Genomic DNA, 12,605 nt, shown 5'->3' on the forward strand with positions numbered 1-12,605 from the left:
CTCCGACTTATATAAATCAGAAATGACCTTCGATCAAAACAAAATGGACACATTTCTTAATCAAATTATTCTCCCTAAACTTTCAGAGGATGACGCTAAACAGTTAGAAATACCGATCACACTAGAGGAACTCAAGAAGGCCATAACCGCAATGAAAAGTGGTAAGGCTCCTGGAAGAGACGGTTTCCCATCAGAAATGTACCTTTCTTGTTGGGACATAATTGGCCCCTTATTACTAAATATGATCTTATACTCAGTCAAGGAGGGGAACTTCCATAAAAATGACAATATTGCACTCATAACAGTCCTCCTTAAAAAAGACAAAGACCCCAACGAGTGCGGTAGTTATAGACCTTTAAGCCTCCTCGGAACAGATATCAAACTGTACTCTAAGGTATTAGCCATCAGATTACAAAAGCATATGACGTCTTTAGTTCACCCGGACCAAACTGGCTTCATAGGAGGCCGCCTGATCACTGAGAACATAAGACGTATACTGCACGTACTTGATGCCGACAAGGAGGACACCATACCTAAGGCGATGCTGTCCCTGGATGCTATGAAGGCCTTTGACAGGCTGGAATGGTCGTATCTGTGGGCAGTGCTAGAAAGGATGGGGTTAGGAAAAGGATTCATCGATATGATTAAAGTATTATACAAAGACCCATCGGCCATGATTACAACAGGCACAATCATCTCTGAAATATTTCCGGTATCACGCTCTGCCAGACAGGGTTGTCCTCTTAGTCCCGGACTGTTCAATCTATCATTAGAGCCTTTAGCACAATATATAAGACAATCCCAATCCATAGAACCTATCGTAATCAAGGGCACACAACAAAAAATTTGTTTATATGCGGACAATGTAATATTGTTCATGAAAAACCCCAACACCACATTGCCTCATCTGCTCAAGTTGATTGAGGACTTTGGTGATTTATCGGGATTTAAGATAAATTGGCCGAAGTCGGCTTTCCTTCCACTTAACACCCCTGCAAAAAAAGATACAACCCTCCCAGGACAGATACCGATGGTAAAACATTTCAGATGCTTGGGAGTGGAAATATTCCCTACCATAAGACAAACGGTGAAGCACAACTACACAAAAATCCAAAACAAAATCAAAGACGACCTTGATAGATTGGCAAAACTTAAAAACACAGTACAAGCACGGATATCAATAGTTAAGATGGATGTACTACCTAAAATCAACTTCTTCTGTTCAATGCTACCGTTACCCCCTCCAGAGGGTTACTGGAAAAGATTACACTCCTCCACATACAAATTTATTTGGAATAACAAACCACCACGTATAAAAAGATCCACCGCACAGAGAAATAAAGCAGATGGTGGCATGGCATTTCCAGATTTTTTCCTATATTTTAAGGTGTACTCATTAAGTCCATTGACAACATGGTTTGACTCCCAAGCATTAGCATCTTGGAGAAAAATAGAAGAAAACATAGTAGCCCCACATAGACTGAAGGACATAGCATACACTAAACTACCAATCAAGCACTGTGAATGAAAATTTGGCCCCATAATTACTCATGCGATCCGGATATGGCGTGAATCACAAAAAAAAAATCCTAACCCACAAAAATGGCACAATCATACTCCCTTATTCAATAACAATGCTCTCTTAATTGGAAAACGACCTATAAGATTCCCTATATGGGAAGAGCAAGGCATACACTCATTAGGGGATGTTTTTAACAAACAGGGTTTTTGTAGTGATAAAGAAATACGCAAAAAATTTAATCTCACCAAGTCCACATGGCTTTTTCACAAACAGTTAGAGCTATGTTTGAAGTCTCACGGTGTTCCATTAGACAGACCAATTGAACACCACAGATACCACAATTCTTCTACGCAAGAGAGACATCGAGAGGTTTTGTTTCAGAATTTTATCATCAATTACTAACGTCCTCGTATGAAACCCTCCAACTTGACTCTGTCTGGAGGAGGGATATACCAGACCTGGAAAATGACTTTGATTGGCAAGGAGCCTGGGCAAATGTCCGACTTACATCAAGGAACCCGGATCATCAACAAATCAATCTTAACTATATTCACAGGACATACTTGACTCCTATAAGACTGTGCCGAATGGGGCTCAAACAAGATTCCAAATGCACCCAATGTACAAATGGGGACGAAGGGACATTTATGCACATGTATTGGGACTGCTCACCAGTTAAGGCATTCTGGAAAGATGTGACCCAACAAATATCAAAACTCGTATCTTGGAATATACCTGTACACCCCTCGGTATTGCTGTTGAATGATGTTTTTGAGTTTGCAGTGAATCCACAGCTAAAGAGATTGGTTTTATCGGGTATCACAGTAGCCAAAAAGCTGATCGCATCACGCTGGTTTCAACCGGAAAAAATGTGCCGTAAAGTTTGGTTTCTTACATATCTCGATGTAATTTACCATGAAATATCTACAGCAAGAATTCTGGGTCTCAATGAATCCAAAATGTCAATGTGGTTAGAAGTGGTGGAGAGAATAAAAGCTAGCTTATAATGGTAGTGTCTGGTTAGGTGCGAGGGATAGTGGAGGTACTTCTCAAGGTGGGGTCCGGGAGGGGGGGGTTCGAGCTGAGCATATGTGTGTAGTTTTTTTTTTTGATAACAGGTATTATGGGTATATCTTATATAAGACAACTAACTAAAAGGTGATCTCATTGGATGTGCCCTGACAATTAATGCTTGTATATCTTATCGTGTGTTGTCATGTTTGTTTATATGTTTGTTTAAAAAATAATAAAAAAATAAAATACAAAATAGAACGGACAGTAAAAAGTGTGATAAAATAGTTCAATAAAAATATACAATAACATTTACAACAGAGCATTGCTCATACCACTTAGCTTTAGTGATTTTAGAAGAAACCGCTTTGACCCCATTCACTACCAGACTACAGAAGGTTAACCTTTCACTACCACACTACAGACGGTTAACCGTGTGTGGTAGTGAAAGGGTTAACCTTATGTAGTGTGGTTGTGAAAGAGTTGACCCTTTGTCGTGTGGCACCTTCTGTATTGTCGCAGTGAAAGGGTTAATGTTGTTTGGTCTGGTCTCTTGGATTATTACACCAGGAAACTGGCAGGGGGTCTTAACCCCTTCTGGTCTCTCTTGGATTATTTCACCAGGAAACTGTGGCAGGAGGTCTTAACCCCTTCTGGTCTCTCTTGGATTATTACACCAGGAGTTGGATTGGGGTAACCTGGGCAATGGTTCTTAATAACCACCTCCATGTTTGTTTTAGATTATTGCCTACAGCAGGGAGGAGATGAAGAAATTCAACATCCTTGAGCAGTCCATGATCGCCATCATCTGGTCCAGTGTGATGAGCTCTGTGGAGTGGAACAAGAAGGAGGAGCTGGTGTGTGAACAGGCCATCAAACACTTGAAGGTACTTGATAACACAAAGTGTTCCATCAATTGGTACAAATCAAATCAAATGTATTTGTGACAACAACACGTTAATGTCCCCATGGGCCGGACACGTCTTCTTGAACTCATTCTGCGCCATCGCTTAATCCACGAGATGGCGCTAGTACGCCACCGCTGTAAATCAATGGGGGGATCACATTTATATATAGTGTTCTTACCTTGTATCTGATGTAATGCAAAAGTAATAATTAGGGATGTCCGATATTATCTGCCGATATTGGCATACAAATTTGATATCGGAAAATATCGGTATCTGTTTTTCAATTTTTATTTTTATTTTTTTAAACATTTATTTAACCTTTATTTACCCAGGCAAGCAAGTAAGAACAAATTATAATTTTATTTATTGTCAAAGTATGCATAATGTTGTGTTAATTACACGACAAGAGATATGTTTCAGCTACGCCCTGCTTCACATTCACACAGTTCCATTCACACCTGGGAGCTGCCCAGTACAACCACAGTCGACACCATTGGCCACTGAGAAACTCCACTGGAGCAGTTGGGGGTTAAGTGCCTTGCTCAAGGGCACTTCAGCGGCAGATTTTTCCTGCCGGTCCCGGGCATCGAACCGGCGACCTTCCGGTCACAGACCCGCTTCTCTAACCATTAGGCCACCGCTGCCCCCTGTGCTCAGCGAACCTACCCTGGGTAAATAAAGGTTAAACAAACAAACAAACAAACAAGAGATATGTAATGTTAATTACCTGCAATTATTCAGTTTTCTGGGGGGGGGGGGGGAAACCCTGCATATATCGGTATCGGTTGATATCAGTTGATATCGGTATCGGAAATTAAGAGTTGGACAATATCGGTATATCTGTATCGGTAAAAAAGCCAATATCGAGCATCCCTAGTAATAATCCAATTATCTGATCGCCATTGCAAATACTGCTAATGGAGGTCCGTACCACATTACCGACCGCTTCACAATGACGGGCGGGCGGGGTTACTGTTCCAATGCATCGTTGTATCTGCCTACCTCGTCTGCGTATTTAAACCCTGCCCGCATGGCTCGGATCGTCCCAGAAAATAAACTACACCATTCCCAATGGGGTGCAATACCCGCTGGAAGGCGTAGGCCGGCGGTATTTGCCCTTTTGCGAGCTCAGACCCATTCCCAACGATAACATCAGGCTGGATGGATGAAAATGAATGGATATCCGCAAATAAAAGAAATAACGATTAAAACCCGACTATACTCGTGATTGGCGCTCAAGCGATGGCAAGTTAACCCGACTATCATCGTGACTGGCGCTGAATGAGTTAAACAAGTCAAGAAGAAACATCACAATAAATCAAGAACAAAACAAAAACACCATAAAGTCCAAAAAATATCAAATAAATGCAACACTCCCAGACATACCCCACACGAAGGTAAGGAAAAACTCACTAAAACCTAGCAATAGGAAAAAATGCACCACAGGCAATGTGGAGGAGAGAAACCTTAGAAGGGCCATTCAAGTGGGGATCTCCCTTCTTGGATGTCGGTGATAGTAGTGTTGCAATAAAACAGGCAAAACAGTTGGTAAAGCATGCACAAGGTGTTCTTATTGGGGGTAATGTAATCTGAGAAACGCAGAAGCTCTCTAGAAACTATTGTGCAATGCTTCTGGGGATGGCACTGATTTATCGGATGCAAATTAATTAGCCCAGTGTTTGTTAACCCTATTCTGGCATTATTGGACAAAACTGGTGGGTGACTTCCATTGCCTGGTCATGTGACCAGTCCGAATCTGGTGGGTGTCTTCTTGTCGGACTCTGGAGAAGACGGCAGGTGCCAGCCGAAACCCGTCCAATCTTTCGCCGTCGACTAAAGACGCACTTCTTCAACCATTATCCGAAATATATATATATTTTTTAAATCTAACATTAACTAACCTTACTGTCACGCACTTATCCTTGTCCTAATATACTAACCTACACTGTAGCACTCAACACTTTGATGAACATTGTTACTCAGCTGATATAGTTGTGCCCTTTCTGATGACTTGTCGTACAGAACTTGTAAGTCGCTTTGAATAAAAGCGTCCGCTAAATAAGGCTGAGCCCGAACGTTCGAACGTTCGTTCGTTACGCTGACATTCGGACTTTAATGAATGGATTTGAACGTTCGGTGAAAAAAAAATTAAGGAGGCGCACGGGGTTGAGGCGATGTGAAGCGCTCGGCTCAACCAGTATGGTCTGACTCTGCCGGGCTGTAGCTGGATACTATTGTCCCAACCAGAGCTCTCAACCAATGCAATAGAATTTTTTTTATTGACAGGCGATTCTGCCAATTACGTCACACCGCTTGCACCCGCCTCTGCTGTTACCACCAATTGGCAAGCGTTTATTCGTTTTTTACTTCCGGCAATGCCGCCATTGATCTGCTTGCGAGAAGCACAACAGACTTACCGTAGCTAATACGTTAGCTCCCCGCTGAGGAAGTAAAATGTTTCCGTAGGTGACCCTGCGGAAGGATCATTAATGAATATCAGCCTTTTTCGGCCACGGAGCGCGAGCTTCATGGCGGGAGGTGGTTGCGTTGGAAACAACTCTGGCCGAGGGCGGACGGGCGGCAGGCGTGTTGGGAGCCCGGTGGGACCCCTCCGGCCGGTGTCTCTCTGTCTCTTCCGAGGTAGACGGTGGACGGGTCTGTTGAGGAGCCGAGGCGCGCGCCTCTCTCCCCTTCCCGTCGACCAAGAGTGAATACCTGTTATTGAACGTGTAACACTAACTATATAATGTTAATGCCACAAAACGAATGCCTTTGTTTATCTAGCCCCTTACGTGACTGCGGTGTGCAAGGGCTATTGTTTATCATAAGTAGTAACTTTGATGCAGTAGCTTGTTTATTTTCTTCTGAGTGCTTTGTTTAATTACATGTTTACATGAACAGCCACCACTGTAAACAACATGTTTTTCACGAATAGACTATGCAATGCCGCCCTCCGTAGGATCTATAATAATACAATAAAAAAAAAAAAATTATTATAAAAAAAAATAAAAAATTATTAAAAAGAAAATGTATTAAAAAATTTAAAAAAAACGAACGTTCGTTCGATAAACCCTGGCGAACGTTCGAACCCAAAAAACAGGTTTCGGGGACAGCCTTACCGCTAAATTACTAAATGTAAATGAAAAAAATAAATGAAACTCATTCCAACCGTGAATCACATGATTGTGCTTTTTGATTTTCTTCAGCAATACAGTCCTCTCCTGAAGGCGTTCACGTCCCAGGGCCTGTCTGAGATCACGCTGATGCTGAAGATCCAGGAGTACTGCTACGACAACATCCACTTCATGAAGGCCTTCCAGAAGATCGTGGTGCTCCTCTACAAAGGTGGGTCATCCTGTCCGATCACCTCTGACTCATACAAGTCCAGGCCTCCCATTGGCTAGTATCAAAAATGTGCCAAAAAAAACCTACCTTTTACAAGTGCTGGGACAAAACACAAGGCAAGAAGTCGAGTCCACACAGTGATGGGTCCTGATGCAATTACATTTATTAACACTGATGCTAATAATTTATTTTTTTTTGATCAAATTTTTTTTTTATTATTAATTACATGAAACAGGACAACACAATAACCACAGTAACAAAAAACATAACTTCACAGGAGAATAACAAACAATAATAATACAGAATAATAAATTATAAGACAAAAAGAAAAAGAAACAGCGTCCAACCTATCAAATATAGGTGGCTACTTCAATAACAAAAAGGGGTCTTCAAGACATGGCAACCTTTCCCCACCTTTACAAAGTGGAGTGACTTAAAAGATTGTTTATGAGAGTGTTGTCGCAGATTTACTGTAGATAGCCTAGGTCCCTTACACATGTTCAAGACTGCCAAACTCGCAGACGGTAAAGTGTAAGAAGAAAGAAATTCCTCTTCCAAGTTGGTTGACAGGTCAATCAGTCTGCCAATATTAGTCCCTTGGGGAGATGGCATGTGGATTGACATATAGCGCAGAATAGCTAAATACCAACCCCCCCTAAAATCCCCCCAGCCAAAGTTAAGAAGGACAAGACAAAAACCAAGACAGACAAGACATTTCCTCCTCCCCCTCCCCAGAGACCGCCGGACCCCCCCGATCAAGCGCCCCAACCCCGCTCAGCTGCACACGGCGGTCTTTACCTTCTCAGCTGCTGCGAACCACAGGTCAATGCCAGCCTGCCCTACCCCAATCACCCGAGCCGTGGATATCTCAAGATAAATCACATCCAATAGAGTTAGGGACCAGTTGATCATTGTCAGCTTCTCAGGCTCCTTCCATCTCATTGCTATAAGCTTCTTCGCTGCTGTGACGCCCGCTAGGACAACCCTTTTCAGTTGTACGGACGCGGGTAGTGTCGTTATATCGTTCAGGAGTAGCGTAACAGCTGTGAATGGGATAGTTAAGCCACACAGATCTGAAAGTTTGTCCGTTATTGACCTCCAGAAACGGGCCACTGGTGGGCAATCCCAATACATATGCATATAAGTGCCAGTGGCCTTTTGAGAGCACAAAGTGCACCGAGAGTCGGTTATCAGTCCCATAGCAAATAGCTTCCTAGGTGTAAGATAGGTCCTATGAATATAATTAAAATTAATTTGCTGGTGATTGGGGTTGCGGGAAGATAATGCCACATTTGCCCAAACATCATCCCAGTCAAACTCGGGGTCCAACTCCGGGATATCCACACGCCAGATTGTATCCAATGATAGATTTTTATACGTGGATTGAATTAAGAGCGTATAAAAGTCTGAGACAAACCCTCTGGATGTCGTTCTGTCCACTATGAGCCTGAGGAAGGGGTGTGGTTGCAAAGCTTGAGCCCACGGTACGCCATGCGCCCTCAGTGCTGACCTTAGTTGAAGGTAAAGAAAGAAGGACTCGCCGGGAAGATCATAAAATTCTCTTAAGTCCTGAAACGCACGGAGGCCGTTCTTATCATAAATATCCTCCAGAGTATGCACTCCCCTCCTTTGCCATTGAGGAATATTAACCGGCTTGTGTCCAACAAGTAATTGCTGGTTATTAAAAATTGGAGAGTCCAGGTGCCAAGGGCATTTAACCCCACACGACCTCTGTACATTACGCCACGTTTGGATCACGTGAGATGCTAATAATTTATTAACATCGAATTGGTACCTTTTTTCCTGTGGTCGATTTTAATACTTCACATTTTCTTTTTTCTTTACAAAACCGAACCAAAACTGAACTTTCCTTGAACGTGGCCTCAGATTCAGTTAGTCGAGTCAAGTGTTTCTTTATTAATGGGGACATTTTATGTTTCATAGCCACATGGGGGGGGGGGGGGGGGGGGGGGGGGTAGGATAGGTACATGGGTAATGGAACATAGAACAAAGTGCAAGTGATAATGACGATAGTGAACAACAGTAGTAGTGAACTGTAGTGAGTGGCAGGATTCAATCAGACAGTAGTCCGGGTTCGCACAAGGTCCTTGAAGTGCTTAAAGTGCTAGATTCTAAAGTCCAGGGCCCTCATTCATCAACGTGTTCTACGCACAGATTTGTGCTTACCCTGTGCGTACGATCATTTCTAAGCAAAGAGTGGGATTCATCAATTTCAACTTGAACTTGACTTCGTGCTTATATTTACGCACAGCTCGGACCATGCGTACCTGGCGCCCAGTGGTAGAATATATTATTACAACAAGGAAATGAGCTTCTGTGCATAATAACACTGGATGTTCTGTATGAACCGTAATTCATTATAGTTCATTGTAAAATAGCAACAGTAGTGTAATTATGGTCAAAACCCTATAAATAGCATTTGGAATAATAGATCTTTCTCTCAGAATGAATGCAGCATGGTTTATATAGCGTTATCGGAATATACGGGGTGTAGGCTACTGACTGACTGCGCTCCGCGTAGCTTGATTGATTGATTGATTGAAAAGTTTATTAACAGATTGCAGAATGGGTACAGTACAGTACAGCTCAGTACATACAATTGTTAAGGGGATGCAGACCAGAGAAAGACTTTCGTCTTGTTTACATCAGGGTCCCCCATTTTCAATTCATCATAAATCATAAAGCTCAACTCGTTATTATTTTGCGCACAGACCGCCGAAACACGGGAACGTTTTGATTATATTTAAAAGGCTTTACGTTAAACGAAACAAGTGGAATTTCGAAGCTGTAAGCAGAATACAAGTCATATGAATATAGTGTTCTTCCCCCTTTTTACTGTATAAAAAATAATAGAAAACGCATTGCAATGACACCAGATAGTGGACAGACTATGTATATGATGGGATTCAAGTTCATGTATTGAAAGGCAGGCTACATCATACATGCAGTGAGATTCATTGTTCTTGTATATGCTCTCATATTATTGTTTATATAGGCTACCCAATACTGACATCAAAATAGATTGTAGTATGCCTCTAGAAATCATATGCAGCAGGTAGAAAATTGACGGGGGATCCATCGCGATTTGGAATAAAATTGAGGAGAACTTTAATCCCTGGGTATTAATCAAACAACACGGGAAAAGGCAGTCATATTCCAGCGCGGTCTTTATTAGCCGACAACAAAATAGATGCCTCTAAAAATCATATAGCCAATCGAACACAACTAATAAAGGCATTCATATTACAGCACGGTTATAATGACACACAACCAACGCCAAACAGTGGTCAACGAACGGTCTTTATTAGTATTTTGAGCTGTCCAGGCAGAATTGCAGCAATGGTCTTAGGGAGCCGTTGATATCTGACATCACCGTTTACAAGTCCGCCTTTTATTTATCCCATAATACGCGATAGTGTCTTCTTGGTTCGACAGCAGTGAACAATCTTCGTGGAGTTTCTCAGAGTTCCGCTCGGGTCAGTCCATTATTTCACATCCCATGGGGGGTGTTTCCTCATTTTCATGACCATATATGGATAATCATGCACGAGCATTGACGGTAGAACAAAGTGGTATTCATCAACACGGAGGAGCATAGAGCCTGCGTACGCACGTGTGATGAATCCCGACTTCCCTGTGCGTACACTGGTTCTACATTCCGTGCTTACGTGTGGAAATAGAACATGTTCTACGCACACATTGATGAATGAGGGCCCAGGCCTGGAATTCCTTGAAAACAGCCAATTTTTTTACAAGGTGCTTAAAAAGCCATTGAAATTCAAATCACCATTTGCATTGAAAGTTGTGTTCATTCATGATAAAATTGTTCTGAATCAAGAAATAGATTTATTTTTATTTAAAGTGTAACTAATTGTCGGAAATTGGTTTTAAGCCATACATATTGGATCCAATTAATTTTTCTATAAAAAAGCATTTAAAAGTGAATTGTATCTTTTTAAAATGCCCTTTTAAAATGAAAAATAGTGCTTGGAAAAGTACTTGAATTTCATTTTGCAATGTCTGTGGGAACCCTGGGTAGTAATGGTGATGATGGTATACATGGTCTAAACCTTGGTAACGCACGGCACCAGAGTCCGTGCAGTGTTTATTATTAAGAGTCCGATGGTCCTGGCAGTTCTTCAGTTCTCCAGCATGTTAGCAGGCTGTGTCCACGGGTCTCTTCTGCCTGCATGGCCTCCGGTCCTGACGCACGCTGGTTCTTTTCCCCGTCACAGCGGACGTCCTGAGCGAAGAGGCCATCCTGAAGTGGTACACTGAGGCCCACGTCGCGAAAGGGAAGAGTGTTTTCCTTGAGCAGATGAGGAAATTTGTAGAGTGGCTGAAGAACGCAGAGGAAGGTAAAACAAAATTTATGGATTTCCTTTTATTCTTTTTTAATGGCAGTATGCAATCCTTAAGAGGCTAATAAATGAAGTACCAATGCAGAGATCTTGACCCCCATAAGTGGCTGATGAATGAGAAATTGTATTCAAAAGGTTGAGGCCTTTTTATTGACTGAAACCAACTTGGGCGGAGTGCAACACGTGCAAAGCTTGACCATAATGTGTTTCTGTGTCTAAATGAGATCTCAAGGCACACATTAAAAATAAAGAGTTTGATGGCAAAGTTGACCGAATTGATTGCCTATACAGAGAGAAGTATTTTGATGCCTCAAAATGATGTTTTGGTTTGATTGGCGGGGAATGAGTTCCCCGGCCTTTTTATTGACTGAAACCAACTTGGGCAATTTCAGTGTTTCAGAGTGTTGACGTATATCTATTTCTTGTTTCCCCCGACCACAGAATCTGAATCTGACGAGGAAGAAGGGGACTGAGGCCATCCATCCCTAGGTGCATTATTATATCTTTTTATTTTATTTTATGAAAAACAACCCTAAGAAGCAGCGGGAGCCGTCACTCACAATGCCCCTGTTTTTCAATTCTACCTCCTGTTTTTCTCCCCCTCCTCCCCCCGCAACATTTAGATGTAATAAAAGGGCTGCAACGGACCGTTGACTCCTTTATTCGTACGATTGACAAGTGCACAGGTTTGTGAATTGAACCTCCCATCATAAATTCACAAGGTAATAATGTTACGTGTTACGCTTGTAAAAAGGGAAGTGGAACCAAAACATAACCACCCCCTCAACTGTTGGTGTTCGCATGCCTTCTGTATTCTGGATATCAAACATTCCACTCGATTGAAACCGCTGCTTCCAGTGCTTCAAATCTTTAACCCAAGATTTACACGTTCACACTGGAGTACGCCTTCTTGCCGTGCGACTTAAAAGGTGCCCTAAAATGTTAATTATCGCCTTTTTGACAAAGGTTTTCTCGCCCTGCTCTTTGTCTCATGTTGACTCCTGTTCTTTTAAACACAAGCCTTCTCACTTAGATCCCTGTGCCATCGGCGCAGTGAGACGACATCCCTTAAAAACACATCCTGCGTGTGAACTGATTATTGGTTTCTACTTTCTTTAATCTGATAAACCAATTGACTTTTTTATGAAATAAAGGATTATTAAAATGATTTCGCTGCCTCTTGTGCATTTTTATAAAAAAATTATTTTTATTTTCTGCCATTAGTTTCAGCATTTTCAGTCACTTTGGGGAACCCGGTCACAGTTAGTGGTTGACCGATATGGGCTTTTCAATTGCCGGTATTTAGAGAGCAGGGCAGTCGATTGCCTATATATATATATAATATATATATATATATATTATAATGCAGATGTGTTTTTATTTTTTGCATCGGTTAAAATTACAACAATTTCAAGGCGAGACTACCCCCGAAATCGT

The 12,605-nt window shown here is 41.9% G+C and overlaps 1 protein-coding gene across 2 annotated transcripts in view; it reads left to right on the forward strand.

The window, feature by feature from the left end:
- LOC311236712 (eIF5-mimic protein 2-A) overlaps positions 1 to 12,336 on the forward strand; it is a 39,235-nt gene extending 26,899 nt beyond the window's left edge. Inside the window, exons 9-13 of one of the 2 annotated variants that reach the window (XM_084324449.1) lie at positions 3,274 to 3,420; positions 6,648 to 6,786; positions 11,043 to 11,165; positions 11,610 to 11,657; positions 11,792 to 12,336. In XM_084324449.1, the coding sequence (XP_084180575.1) occupies positions 3,274 to 3,420; positions 6,648 to 6,786; positions 11,043 to 11,165; positions 11,610 to 11,641 (441 nt within the window). In that variant the 3' untranslated portion in view covers positions 11,642 to 11,657; positions 11,792 to 12,336. Of the gene's footprint in view, positions 1 to 3,273; positions 3,421 to 6,647; positions 6,787 to 11,042; positions 11,166 to 11,609 lie in introns of both variants that reach the window. The other variant, XM_084324448.1, reaches the window with a different exon arrangement.
- Positions 12,337 to 12,605: the final 269 nt, after the last annotated feature.

The sequence above is a fragment of the Notolepis coatsorum genome (genome assembly GCF_963971535.1).
Source record: "Notolepis coatsorum genome assembly, chromosome: 1".
NCBI classification, from domain to species: Eukaryota; Metazoa; Chordata; class Actinopteri; order Aulopiformes; family Paralepididae; genus Notolepis; species Notolepis coatsorum.